Genomic DNA, 14,535 nt, shown 5'->3' with positions numbered 1-14,535 from the left:
TTGTTTTCAGACTGGAGGAAGATAAATGGTGGAGTTCCCCTGGGGTCAGTACTAGGATCACTGCTTTTTATGATCTATATTCATGACCTAATGCCAGCAGCATGGAGTTCGATCCCTGTTCGGCTGAGGTAGACTTGGGCCTGCCTCCTTCCTACCTATAGTAACAAATCATGGCACCTTGCTGTGGTTCAGTGAATTATTGCCAAGGACCTGCCTTTGGGCAGAGAACTGAAGAATATGATGATTAATGACTTGGGTATACAGGACACAATTGCAAAAATTTGCTGATGACACAAAACTTCAAGGTATTGTGAACTATGAAGAGGTTGGTGATAGACTTCAAGAAGACAAAGGCAGGCTGGTGGAATGGGCGATCATGTGGCAGATGAAATTTAATGCAGAGAAGTGATACATTTTGGTAGGAAGAATGAGGAAAACAATAAAAAAAATAAAGGATTCAATTAAAAGGGGCAAAAGAGGCTGTAGGAGCAGCAGGACCAAGGGGTATTGGCGGAACTTAATCCAGGTGACAGGGATCTCACCCGCCAACTGGAGAGCTGGCAAGAACCCCGCGTCACCGCTTTCGGGGAAGGCCCACCATATTACGTGCCTCTGAGGTACTTAAGTGGCCAGCAGTGAGCCTTCCTCAGGATCAAGGACCTTGGGGACAGAAATCCCGTCCCACGAGCACTGATGGACAATCAGAGGCCAACAACTCTCCATAGTAGGCAACACCACCAGGAGCAGTGTAGCTGCTGGCAATGCACCCCTCCCCCCCACCCCCAATGCCCGGGATGAATGAGAAACTCAGGCCACAGGTATCATGAGGGCAGGATGGGGGTCAGTGATCACTGGCTAGAGGTTGGCATAGGGGCTAGTTAGGGGTTGGAAGAAAGAGCAAGGGGCAGCTCTCAGTGGACCCCTGTCCCCCACTTCCTGATGTGGGGTCCCCCTGATCAGTCAGTGAGTGCCTGACGACGAGGGACCTCCTTTCGCCTCCTGGAAGCCCCACAGGCAAACTCAACAGGATTTGTCTCTTGGCCTCCCTGCCTGGTAGCTATCCCTCCTGCCTCTGGTTGAATGCCAGCAGCGGCAGGATGAGGCCAGTAAATGTGGGCCTGAATTGGCGTCAGGCCAGGAAGCTGCCCGTGAGCCTTCCTGCTCCAGACATAATTGGGGCAGAGACAGGAAGGCAGTGAGGTCCCCACCTGCACCCCCTAGCCTGATTAAATGCACCCCGTATCCAAACTCACCTCAGGGGAGAAGATTAAATTCCACCCCATAGGTGCACAGCTCATTGAAGTGGCAGGACAGGTTGAGAAATGATAAATAAGGCATATGGGATACTGGACTTTATGAATAAAGACAGAGCATAAAACAATAGTTTGGCCTCTACTAGAATATATTGTCTCCAATTCTGGCCAAGAATGTGAAGGCAATGGAAAGGGTGCAGAAAAGATTTAGGAGAATGGACAACAGTTATGTGGACTGATTAGAGAAGCTGGGGCTGCTCTCTTTATGGAAGAGAAGGTTAAGAGGAGATTTGATAGAGGTGCTCAAAATCATGAGGGGCCTGGATAGAGTAGGTAGGGAGAAACTGTTCCTGTTGGTGGAAGGATTGAGAACCAGAGGGCACCGATTTAAGATGATTTGCAAAAGAACCAAAGGCAACGTGAAAAAACTTTTATGCAGCAAATGGTTAGGATCTGGAATGCAATAACTGAAAGCAGATTCAATCATGCTTTTTAAAAGGAAATTGGATACTCTTATTATTTAAGGAGAAAAATATTGCAGGGCTATGGGGAAAAGGCAGGGAAGTGGAACTAGTTGAGTAATTCTTATAGCGAGCTGACATGGACGTGGTGGCTGAATGGCTTCCTTCTGTGCTGTAACCATTCTATGAATCTTTTATTTCCAGTAATTTCTGTTTTTATTGCACTTGATGCTCAAAAACATAAAGGTCAAACTATTTTCTGATATGTTTACACAAATCACGTTTTTTAACACAGTCATGTTAATGTGTTTGAATAGAATATCTGATAAATCTGTTGGGGAATTATGAAACTAGTATTCTATAATATTTAAATTCTTTGGCTTTCAAATTTCCTTTTAATAAAGTGAAAACTTTTTCTACCTACAGAAAGCAATTTGGAAACTGTCAAAACTGAAAGAAATATTATGGTGCCAGAGGATAGTCAGATTCTGCTGGAATGCAAGATCAGCAACCGTACCAACTTGGATTCCCAACTATCTGTGTTCTGGTATGCCCAGAGAACACTAGAGCAAGATAGACATCCTATTCTCAGCCTGAATCGGAATTCTGTTTTTGAGTATGGCAGCTCTGAGAATAACAGTGCAAGCCTGAGGGATAGGCTACAGTTTGAAAAAACTACCAATGAACTCTACAGTCTGACACTACAGAAAGCAACTACATCGGACACTGGGAGTTACTTCTGTTATGTAGAAGAATGGCTACTTGACCCTAATGATGTATGGTATAAACTGGGAGAGGATCAGTCTGGACTGACTACTGTCACTGTACAACAACCAGGTATTCTATAGCTATTCAATTCAATTTGGGAGAAATACTTTTTTGAAGAGTGGTTTACAAAAGCTATTCCTCTGATTGGCATCAGACCACATTACATGAGGTCTCTTTATTGGAAATCTTAAGACATGGCTGTATGATGTTTGAGGAATTAAATTATACAGAAAATTAGCTGAAATCTGGTTTCTGAAATACAATAACATCCAGCTGATTGATATGTACTGAATTAGCCTCAGTTTTAAATTGCAATGTTGTTTACATCATAAATATAACAGAGGTTTTGCCTGTTTTGGCATCAAATCCATAGCATAACACTGCAAACATTATAAATGTCCTGCTTAAACAGCACCAGCAGTTCCCAAATGAGCTATGCTGTCTTGCCTCCAATACTGATGTTAGAGCCAAAACACAATGCGCATCACAGTACCACAGTGCACATTGTATAAATATCTTGCTTGCTGTATGAGTTACCCCCACCCCCAAAATTCCACACACTTAACACAAGTGATGCGGGGCTAGCGAGATTTAAATGTGCTCTGGTTTCCTGAAAAATTTGAATGCCACTATTAGTTGCTCTTCTATGTTTCAAAGGAGTTCAGTGTCACCGTCATGGGTTAGCACAATCCTGTCAGTTGGATGATGCATCATTATTAATGACAACATTGAACTTAACAAGGGCACCAGACTGTCCAGTGACTTGGTGTTGTCTACTTTACCCAGGCTGTGGGCTTGTGACAAAATTCACCCCTATTCTGCCTATTATTTTGACAGTATTCCATCTTACTTGGTATTCCATATTAAACAAAATTTCTTTTAAAATTTATATGCAATAGGCTTTGTAAAGTTTAACACTTTGTTCTGTAAACTCTTCCTGGCCAGTAACTGAACAATGTTAATCCTGTTTCAGCTTTGTCCTGACCAGTAATATATTACACCTTCACAGCCTAAAAGCAGGGGTGTGTATTCCTCATATGCACACATGTTTATACGCAGTCGGGTGGGGGAAGAAAGTGGTGGTCATAGGGTTGTTCTTAAAGGGCCAGGAATGAGACGTGAACTTTTTGAAATGTAAGATTTTGAGGAGGGGTTGACAGGGTAGATGATGAGAGGATGTTTCCCCTCATGGGGGGAATCTAGAACTAGGAAGCACAGTTTAAAAATAAGGGATCTCCCATTTAAGATGGATATGAAGAGGAATTTCTTCTCTCAGAGGGTTGTTAATCTTTGGAATTCTCTACCCCAGATAGCGGTGGAGGCTGGGTCATTTATATTCAAGGCTGTGTTAGACAGATATTTAATCTACAAGGGTATTGAAGGTTATGGAGGGTAGACAGGAGAGTGGAGTTGAGGCCACGATCAGATCAGCCATGATCTTATTGAATTGCAGAGAAGGCTCGACGGGCCAAATGGCCAACTCCTAATTCTTGTGTTCTTCTGGCCAGTAGTATAATCAGGCAGCTATACTCAAATTTCTCAAATAATAATTGTGACATTGGCTACACGTAATCATTTTGCAAGACACAGATGTTATTAATTTTTTTTTAAATGAAAAAAGCCAAGCAAACCTAATGATATAGTTATAGCCTGCCTGAGGCAATCTCTTTAAATCTCATTAGCACTGCTGGTGTTAATATTGACTTAATCACAGTGTGACTTACTTGGCAAAAAATTCCTTTGTATTGAAATACCACCTGGACATTCATCTCTGCCTCACCTACTCCTGATTAAGCTGGTATCCAGCTTTGGTGGCTACAGGCAGAAAAGGTGTGAGACATGATCAGATGCGATGGTGCCACACATGATATTGTCTAGATAAGAGTTTATTCGAGTATGCTGAGGAGATTGTCCTTGAGGAAACTGTAAAAATTAGTATTGCTGCACCATAAGGAATAATCCAGCAAAATTTAAATTCCTGAGATCTGCTCTAAAAGGCCCATTATCGCTGCAATGAAGCCATGAAATAGGCCATTATGGAATGGGATTTTCCGCAGTGAACTCCATATGACAAACCCGCATTGTATTGGGATTAAATGTAAGCCTCCAGCTATGGCTCTGAAGATGCAGTTTTGATGTAGTGTAACTGAAATTTGCTGTAATCTATAATATATGTCTCTAGACAGTAGGCAATATTGAGATTGTTCCTGGGTCCTGAAGCCGTGCGTTTGAGATGCACATCCGATGGCCTCATTTTACAGGTGGCAGCCAATTAACAGGTTGCCTCCACTTTTGTTGTCCAATTAGTGGTGGTGAGCATTTCCCAAGGCTGGAGTGCAGGACATCATGCCTTTTACAGTGCTGGCTGGCAGCCCCCACTCTGAGATGAGTGGGAGAGCTGCTGAGGGAGTCCAGTCTGGTGGAGCAACAGGGAGGGGCACTGCATCTTCCATTCGCGTCCATGGAGTGGTTGGAAAGTAACATGCATCCAGCCATCACAGGCGGTGGGGGTGTGCTCCACCTACAAAATTTATACTCTGTTGAAAAATAGAGCTTAATTTCCCATATGAGTGCATTTTAATTGGCTACCAGCCACTGCCATGCCAGGAAGCTTCAGCTGCTAGGGGCTGGCCTCAGGGTAAAGTGCTTGGAGGTGGGAATATACCGTGGAACCAACACGATGTGTGGTACAACTGAAAAAAGAAAACTAATGCAGCATTTACTTTATACCAGGGCTATTGTAGAAAAATATAATTGTTACTCAGGTGTAATAGTGTTTGGAATGCAAGAACTTCTTTGCTTTGAATCGGTCTGCATCTTTCTTCTGCCTCTAATTTTTTTATTCCTTCCTCTTGCCTTTGTTAAAGGGGCTCACTCATGTAGCCCTTCAACAACTTATTTATTTTAGCCTGTGGTCCTGGACGGCAAGGAGTCGGCAAACAGTTTGAATGTGAGAAGCCATCACGGCTCTCATCTCGAGGTCACGTCTGCTATATAAATTAAAAATCCCATCTGACTTTGTCAGGTACAATAATTACATGTAGGAGCTGCAGTAACAGTCTGCTTAAGATAAAGCCCTTTCTGCATCATTCAGTTTTACCTCCTGGTGGAACAAAACAAAAACAGAATTACCTGGAAAAACTCAGCAAGTCTGGCAGCATCGGCGGAGAAGAAATCAGTTAACGTTTCGAGCCTTCATGGCCCTTCGGCAGAACTACAGCATAGTTTCAACAAGGGAGAAATATAAATTGGTTTAAGGTGGGTGGGGGGGGAGGGGGGAGGGGTGAAGAGACACATTGAGGGTGTGGTGTGAGCAGATAATCAAAAGATGTCACAGACAAAAGGGTCAAAGAGGTGTTGAAGGTGGTGGTCTTTGTCTGAGAAAAGTGCTAATTAAGAATGGAAAACAGGATATTCAAAGTACAGCTCTAGTGGGGGTGGGGTGGAAAGACTAAAGGTTTTAGTTTTAGATTTAAAAATAATGGAAATAGGTGGGGAAAGAAGAATCTATATAAATTATTGAAAAAAAAAAGCGGGTGGGGGGGGAAAAGAAACGGGGTGGGGATGGGGGGAGGGGGAGTTTAAGATCTAAAGTTGTTGAATTCAATATTCAGCCCAGAGGGCTGTAAAGTGCCTAGTCGGAAGATGAGGTGCTGTTCCTCCAGTTTGCGTTGGGCTTCACTGGAACAATGCAGCAAGCCAAGGACAGACATGTTGGCAGGAGAACAGGGTGGAGTGTTAAAATGGCAAGCGACAGGGAGGTTTGGGTCTTTCTTGCGGACGGACCGCAGGTGTTCCGCAAAACGGTCGCCCAGTTTGCGTTTGGTCTCTCCAATTGGAGAGACCAAACGCAAACTGGGCGACCGTTTTGCATAACACCTGCGGTCTGTCCGCAAGAAAGACCCAAACCTCCCTGTCGCTTGCCATTTTAACACTCCACCCTGTTCTCCTGCCAACATGTCTGTCCTTGGCTTGCTGCATTGTTCCAGTGAAGCCCAACGCAAACTGGAGGAACAGCACCTCATCTTCCGACTAGGCACTTTACAGCCCTCTGGGCTGAATATTGAATTCAACAACTTTAGATCTTAAACTCCCCATCCCCCCCCCTTTTCTTTTCCCCCCCCACCCGCTTTTATTTTTCAATAATTTATATAGATTCTTCTTTCCCCACCTATTTCCATTATTTTTAAATCTAAAACTAAAACCTTTAGTCTTTCCACCCCACCCCCACTAGAGCTGTACTTTGAATATCCTGTTTTCCATTCTTAATTAGCACTTTTCTCAGACAAAGACCACCACCTTCAACACCTCTTTGACCCTTTTGTCTGTGACATCTTTTGATTATCTGCTCACACCACACCCTCAATGTGTCTCTTCCCCCCCCCCCCCCCCCACCCACCTTAAACCAATTTATATTTCTCCCTTGTTGAAACTATGCTGCAGTTCTGCCGAAGGGCCATGAAGGCTCGAAACGTTAACTGATTTCTTCTCCGCCGATGCTGCCAGACTTGCTGAGTTTTTCCAGGTAATTCTGTTTTTGTTTTGTTTTGGATTTCCAGCATCCGCAGTAGCTTTTAGCTTTTTGTTTTTACCTCCTGGTGGGTTGACCTGGGCAAAGGTGTCTGAATCTGGGCTTGTCCAACCCTTGGCTGAGGGAAATAGTGTGAATATAAGAGTAAATTCACTGATCCAGCACTCCCAGTAGGAAGTGAGGCTCAGAAGAAGCGTGGATTGGAAATAGGACTGCAACGTTGCAGCTATGATTCTCTGAGCTGCACTGTCTTCCAGTGTGACTCCCTGTTGGGAGCATCAGATTGAAGAGTTTAATCAACGAAGAGAAAAATGGGTGCATTGACTTTCTCAGATTTTCACAGATTAAACATTAAAACCTGTTATCTCCTTGTTTTCAATTTCACAAACAGAATTTAAAATGCAAGTGGATAAAACAGAATTGAACATTAGCATACCAGAGAAGGACTTGTTTCAGCTCTGCTGCAATGTAACCCACCGAACACAAGATAATTCCCAATTTGCCGTATCCTGGTTCGTGTGGAAAGTCAAGGAAGGTGCTGACCAAAAGGAGACAGTTTTAAAAGTTGATCACAATTCAGTGTTTGGGTTCGATGTCTCACTGGATGGAGCTGAGGGAATGAAGGACAGACTGCAGTTAGAGAGACCTTCCAATGGATTGTACAGCTTGACGGTGCAGGACTCGGCCAGCAGTGACACGGGCAATTACTACTGTCACGTGGAGGAATGGATTCAAAATGCCAACAATATCTGGTACAAACTAGGGGAGGATGAGTCTGGGCTGGTCATGGTCACTGTACAAGATAAAGGTAACTTACTCATCAACAAAATGCTGATCTTTCCTGAATCATATGTCATCAGTTAAATTAAATAATTTAATTTAATCTACTGCCTAGTGCATGATGCGTTGGGAACGCTTTATGAAGGTGGACAGATTTCGACTTTTCTTATAGGTTGATGGGAACAATGAAAGGATTGCAGACACTTAAAAGGCCATTGAGTACCTGTCTGATCCATGTGTGAGCAGTGCATTAGCTGATATTGTGGTGCTGGCTGGAAATGAGCTGCAAGCATTACATCACTCCCTTAGAGCTGCAGTGAAGTGCCAGCTCACATTTACATGCTCAAGCCTTTGGAGTGGCACTTAAACCCGTAACCTTCTGGCTCAGAAGCAAGAGTGTAACCAGTGAGCCAAAGTTAATGTGTCTGAAGTCATACACCAGATTTACCTTCACTACTCTTCACTGTGTTATACGCATCTGAGGTATAATACATCCAAACAAATGCCTAGTTTTTCCTTATGTTAAAAAGTAATTTTAAAGTATATTAAATTTATATCGTATCTACAGTGGTGACTGATATTAGATGGGTCCCCTAGCTCCCATATCCCTTTAAACACTGAAAATCCATGGGGATTTAATGTTAAAAATCCACAAAGTATCATAAAGATTATGCATGCAGAAGTTATATTGTAACAAACTCAAAACATTACCAGAAAGAAAAGGTGCATAGCAGTTGTACCATAAGTTATCTAAACATTTCAACACAAAATATATTGCGTATTCCCAGCAATGATTTTATATACAATATTGATCTACCACAGCATTCAAGTAGCTTGAGGTATGCAGTGCAGGATTCATACGATACCTTTAATGAGGCAATGCTGCCATTGTGTTTCTCTTTGAATCAGGTTGGATAAGGAAACAGTGTATAGCTAAGAAGAGGATTGGTGGTGGGGATGGGCAGTTGGTGGTTGCTGTGAGGTTGAAGTCAGAATGGTTTCTACTTAGAGAATATTTTATTTTTCCTGAATGTTTGGAATGAAAGAAGACTTTGTGACTTGTGTCCTTGTTGGAGGGCCACTATATGCAGAGAACCCGGAGTAGCTTGGAGAATCCGTTGAAAAGCTGTCCTAAGGTCTTTCCATGTTTGTGTTACTCTCACTTGTTTCTCTCTTTCTCTGTCTTTGTCAGCCTCACTGATTTTCTTTGTGTGTGTCTCTCTCTCAGTCATGTGCTTTCTTCCATCACTGCTTTCAACCCTTGTATGATGATTTTGCTTCTCCATGAATACCAAATTTGGATTGTTTCTCCTCTGCTGTCCAGCCAGAACCCAACCCAAACCATTGGCCAGCCAGACCTTGGGTTCAGACCTTCATCTAGCCAGGCCTCTGTCCATATACCGCAGGAAGACCCAGGACTCCAACCTCAAGTCAAATAGCTAATCTCTAGGCCACAGATCTCTCTAACCATCTCCACAACCCAGACATTCCTTGACTACCATTAAGCCTCAGACTCACATCAACCACCTTGAAGCTTGAAATCTACAACCACCACTAGACTCTGAGTTGTTTGCCTTCTCTATCTGAACCATCTCAACCAGCAACTATTCTGAATCCATTTGATCACTAGCAAACCTTGGACTCTGTTTGGTACCCATGATAAACTTGACCACATACCCATGTATCACACTTACATCACCAAGGTTGTTTATGTAACTCACAACCATCTCTCTGTTTCCACTGCCTTGATACTTTGACTGCTATCAGAACCTTGTTTTTCTTATTGACAACTTTTCATTTCTGCCCTGACTCTCCAACATCCCCCTGGAAAATGTCTTTAGTCACCTAATTCCACCCCGCCCCACCCCCAGCACCACTGCTTAGTGTCTGTTTTAAGTAAAACAGTGCAGGATATTCTAGGGGAAAGCTACTGCAAAATGTGAGTTAATATTGGGCCTTATTCTCCCCATTTCTATTAATCTCTTCCTGTTTCCCTTACTATCTCCATTTATCTCTGTTAAAATATCACTGCACCCCCTATTCTCTCTGTTGACCTCTGTTAGTATATTCCTGCGTCTTTGTTACTTTTCCTCTATTTCTTGTTTTTTTTCTCTCTATTTATTAATTCTTGGGAACAGTGAGAAGCTACAAGAGGGAGTGAGCAAGGAATGGCAGGAGATGGTAGAATGTAGAGTGGATATAGATGAAATTAGAGCGGGATTGACTCAAGGGCACATGCATGGAGTTGGCCTACCAAGTTTGAGGTATTGGGGAAACAGCTGGGTGAATAGAAAGTGCATAGAGAACCATAGAACCATAGAACACTACAGCACAGAAAAAACAGGCCATTCGGCCCTTCTAGTCTGTGCCGAAATATTATTCCGCTAGTCCCATTGACCTGCACCTCGTCCATAACCCGCCAGACCTCTCCCATCCATGTATCTATCTAATTTATTCTTAAAATTTAAGAGTGAGCCCACATTTACCATGTCAGATGGTAGCTTGTTCCACACTCTCACCATTCTCTGAGTGAAGAAATTCCCCCTAATGTTCCCCCTAAACCTTTCCCCTTTCACCCTAAAGCCATGTCCTCTCGTGTTTATTTCTCCTAATCTAAGTAGAAAGAGCCTACTCGCATTTACTCTGTCTATACCCCTCACAATTTTGTAAACTTCTATCAAATCTCCCCTCATTCTTCTACGCTCCAAGGAATAAAGTCCTAACCTGTTTAATCTTTCCCTGTAACTCAACTCCTTAAGACCCGGCAACATCCTAGTAAATCTTCTCTGCACTCTCTCAATCTTACTGATATCCTTCCTGTAGTTAGGCGACCAGAACTGCACACAATACTCCAAAGTTGGCCTCACCAATGTCTTATACAACCTCACCCTAACATCCCAACTCCTATACTCAATACTTTGATTTATGAAGGCCAGTATGCCAAAAGCTTTCTTTACAACCCTGTCTACCTGTGATGCCACTTTCAGGGAATTATGTATCTGAACTCCCAGATCCCTTTGTTCCTCCGCACTCCTCAGTGCCCTACCATTTACTGTGTATGTCCTACCTTGGTTTGACCTTCCAAAATGTAACACCTCACTTTTCCGCATTAAATTCCATCTGCCATTTTCTGGCCCATTTTTCCAGTTGGTCCAGATCTCTCTGCAAGCTCTGAAAGCCTTCCTCGCTGTCCACAACGCCTCCAATCTTAGTGTCATCAGCAAACTTGCTGATCCAATTCACCACATTATCATCCAAATCATTGATATAGACAACAAACAACAATGGTCCCAGTACAGATCCCTGAGGCACACCACTAGTCACAGAATGTGAATGCAGTGGATATGTTTGTGATTTTCTTGATCATTTTTTTTGAATATGTTAATTTTGTAATAAAGCTGATTTTAAAGGTTTTTGTTTGGATGGCAGAGGGACTGACTTGGCAGTTTTACACCACAGAAATTCTTTTTTGATAGAATATGATTGGACATTTTTGATAAGAACTATGAGTAGAGGTGTTATTTTGGGGTCCGATTAGTCTCTAGTGATACACTCCTCAATTTAAAACCCTGTCCATTGACTGGCAGGGAAGGGTTGTGGGGCAAGAGGCTTAAAATTTCACAATTAGGCAACCTGGCCCCATAAAGTTCCAGAAATTAGTTCATGGACAAGCCTCCTGCAAAAGGCCAAGGGTCCTAATTAACATACCAAAGGCACAGCCTGCTGATGTCAGCAGTCTCGTGACTCAAATTTAATAATATTAATGAGGGGGAAACGTGACCTCTGAGATTCCCCACAGCTGACCTGAGGCTGAAGGTACCAGCTTCCTAAAGTAAGTGGTTTTTTTTCATAATCCTGGTGGACCAGGAGGAACAGGAGTGCTCAGCCCAGGCTTCTCAGGAAAGTTTTCAGCCTCCCCCCAGCCCTCCTGGCCATCAGCATCTCCACTCCCTCTTGATCACAACAAGAAGGATAGGGTAAATTTCTTTGGATTCTGTAATGAGAAAATTATCCACTCAGTAGCATTGGATTACACATTAAGAACTTATATAATGTATATCCATCACAACAATGAGCTTATTCCATTTCCTTAACCACCACTTCTACCTCCAGCTCATCTGCTGTCGAAATTCACATCCATGCCTTTGTAACCTTCATACTTGACTATTCAAATGCTCTCTAGCCAGCTTCTAATTTTTCATCCTCAGTAACCTTCAGCTCATGCAAAACTCTGCTGCCCACGTTCTCTCTCGCACCAAGTCCTACTCACCCACCACCCTATCTTCACCCCCCATCATTGACTTCTAGTCCTCCTATGCTTCAAATTTAAAATTCTCATTTTGTGTTTAAATGGCTTCATGGCCATGTCCCTTCCCATCTCTATAACCCTCTCTCACTTTACAACCTCAGTTCCTCCCTGAACCCCTCCTTTCCTCCCCACACCCTCTTTATGACACTCCTTAAAGCCCACCTCTTTTACTAAGGTTTTGGGTACCCATTCTAACATTTCTTTCTTTAGCTCAGTGTCATTTTTCTATGTTAAAGGCACTATAAATGCAAGCTGTTGTTGAATTATAGAGAGTGACCAATATGTGGCAGCAGCACACAATTTGCATTTATAGTTTGCATTTATATAGTGCCTTTAACTTAGAAAAACATTGCAAAGCGCTTCATAAAAGTGTGATTTAAAGGTTTAATTCGGTTTCACAATCCTGTTGATACTCAACCAACTAAACCTGTGTTCTTGTGGAGTATGACATGAGTATTATAAGAATCAATAACACCCTCTTTTTAACTCCCTCTCAGGCCTTTTTACTGTAACACACTGGTGTCAATCAGTTTACACTCCCTCAGCCACCCAGGAAGAGAAGATTTCAAAAGTAATTTGTCAGCATGCCTGATAGGTGACTCACAGCCTGGGTGGGAAATGCCTTGAATAGTAATCAGCTGTGCCTCAAGTTATGCATAAAGCTGCATAATGTACTCTAACTAAGCTTGTGAACATGATCAATCTGCAAATTCTGGTGAAAAGGCTTCTTTTATGTAGACAAAAAAAACCTCAAATCCTGGAAATCTAAAATAAAACAGAAAATGCTAAAAATAAACAGGACATCCCATCAGCGTCTGTAAAGAGAATTTTCTGGTATGACAAAAAAGAAAATGAGTTTCTGATCTTTCATTATTTCTTTCCTCCAGGTTCTTCTCTTCAGGAAGCGATTTGTTCAAATGATGCCCTATTCTACTTCATATTTTTCTACCCTTTTCCAATTTTTGGAGTCCTGCTTATTGCAATTTTACTAACACGCTATAAAACTCTAAATTCGCAGAAGAAATCTGATGGCAAAAATGGTGTTCCATTGCTTTGGATTAAAGAACCTGCAGTGACTTATTCTCCAACAAGCCTTGAGCCACCAGATTTCAGAATAGGACCAGGAAGCCTCGGTTAAGAGGGGAAGAAGGAAAGGGATTTCGGAGAAAATATAAGAGATATTCGACTGACGGGGTCAAAGTTGTAATGAATTAAGGATGAATATTTACCCCCAAAATATCCAAGTTTGGAAGCAATATCCTCCACCTCTTACATTAAGAATGTACATTCTGAGGGTCATGGCAGTGAGATATGGGGGCAAGAGGATCCATTTATTCCAAGATGTTTGCCTCAATTGGCCTCTTCCCCATTACTCCCAACACAATTAGTTGATATAGTTGGAATGTTTAATTTTACACTAATGTAGATGTATAGTCTTCTGCCAACTGTTTTTACTGCATGAGAGTTCTGCTGTCACATTAGTCCATCATGTGTAATAGGTATGATCTCATTAAAATGCCAGATGATCTCTTGAATGTTAAGACTATTGTCACTCCCGAGGAATACAGAACTATAGCAAATGCAGTTCCATGGATAGAAATATTGAGCTGTAATGATGTAAAATTGAGGGTGTTTTTTTTAGAGCTTCATGACACTTAACTGCCCCATTGCTTAGTTAATAAGTCTAAGAAGGGTCAACACAAAATCAGAGAAGTTTTGACTTGAGGGATGGATATACACCCAGACCTTCTGTTCAATCACTGCATAGAATATTTGAACAACAGAAACAATAAAAGGGGAGTGGAAAGCTCACGGAAGCTGAGAAGAAGCTGTAGCACTGAAGACTCATAGACATTGCGTCAGGCAAACTCGGTGTTTGACATGTGTCAAATGACTATTACTTGTGCAATAGACAAGCCAGGAAGGACACCCTGTGCAGGCAATGATCATCATCAGTGTTACGGCTGCATTATGGCAGGATTACATGAAGACAATGTTACCCAAATGCAGGATACGGGACAATGAAATTCCATCCCTTTGTTGCAAATATAGATAAGGATCAAGCAGATTATTAGCAAGTACAGCCAATGTTTCTCATTTATGAATTTTTTTGATACAGAAGCCTGATTAAGCTGCAACTCTATAGAGTGGATAGTTTTTGTTTTATACATTGCTTTTGCACTTTTTGAAATAACTTTTTATTCTGTGTTTGAACAAGAATCATTATAATTGCCTGTTTTGTTTGAAAGTGTTCTTTGAAAGACTGTCATTTGGTCAAAAGAAATGGTTACAGGCCTGAACAGATCTAGTGCCCAAACAAGTTCAGTGTGCTGACAGAATCTTGGGCATTGTTACAAGCCCAGTTGGTCCAAATCATGTAACACATGTCTCAGCTTGAATACCTTCAGAGAATTTTCAAACATTAATTCATAT

General features: G+C 42.1%; 1 protein-coding gene across 1 annotated transcript in view; it reads left to right on the top strand.

Annotated features, from left to right (window-relative positions):
• Positions 1–13,629, top strand: part of igsf3 (immunoglobulin superfamily, member 3) — a 197,006-nt gene extending 183,377 nt beyond the window's left edge. Inside the window, exons 8-10 of the mRNA XM_078559656.1 lie at positions 2,141–2,551; positions 7,405–7,821; positions 12,990–13,629. Of these exons, the coding sequence (XP_078415782.1) occupies positions 2,141–2,551; positions 7,405–7,821; positions 12,990–13,240 (1,079 nt within the window). The 3' untranslated portion in view covers positions 13,241–13,629. The remainder of the gene's footprint in view (positions 1–2,140; positions 2,552–7,404; positions 7,822–12,989) is intronic.
• Positions 13,630–14,535: the final 906 nt, after the last annotated feature.

Source organism: Cetorhinus maximus, chromosome 16 (assembly GCF_964194155.1).
Source record: "Cetorhinus maximus chromosome 16, sCetMax3.hap1.1, whole genome shotgun sequence".
NCBI lineage: Eukaryota > Metazoa > Chordata > Chondrichthyes > Lamniformes > Cetorhinidae > Cetorhinus > Cetorhinus maximus.
The sequence above is the reverse complement of the archived record's forward strand: the minus strand, read 5'-3'. Positions and strand labels throughout refer to the sequence as shown.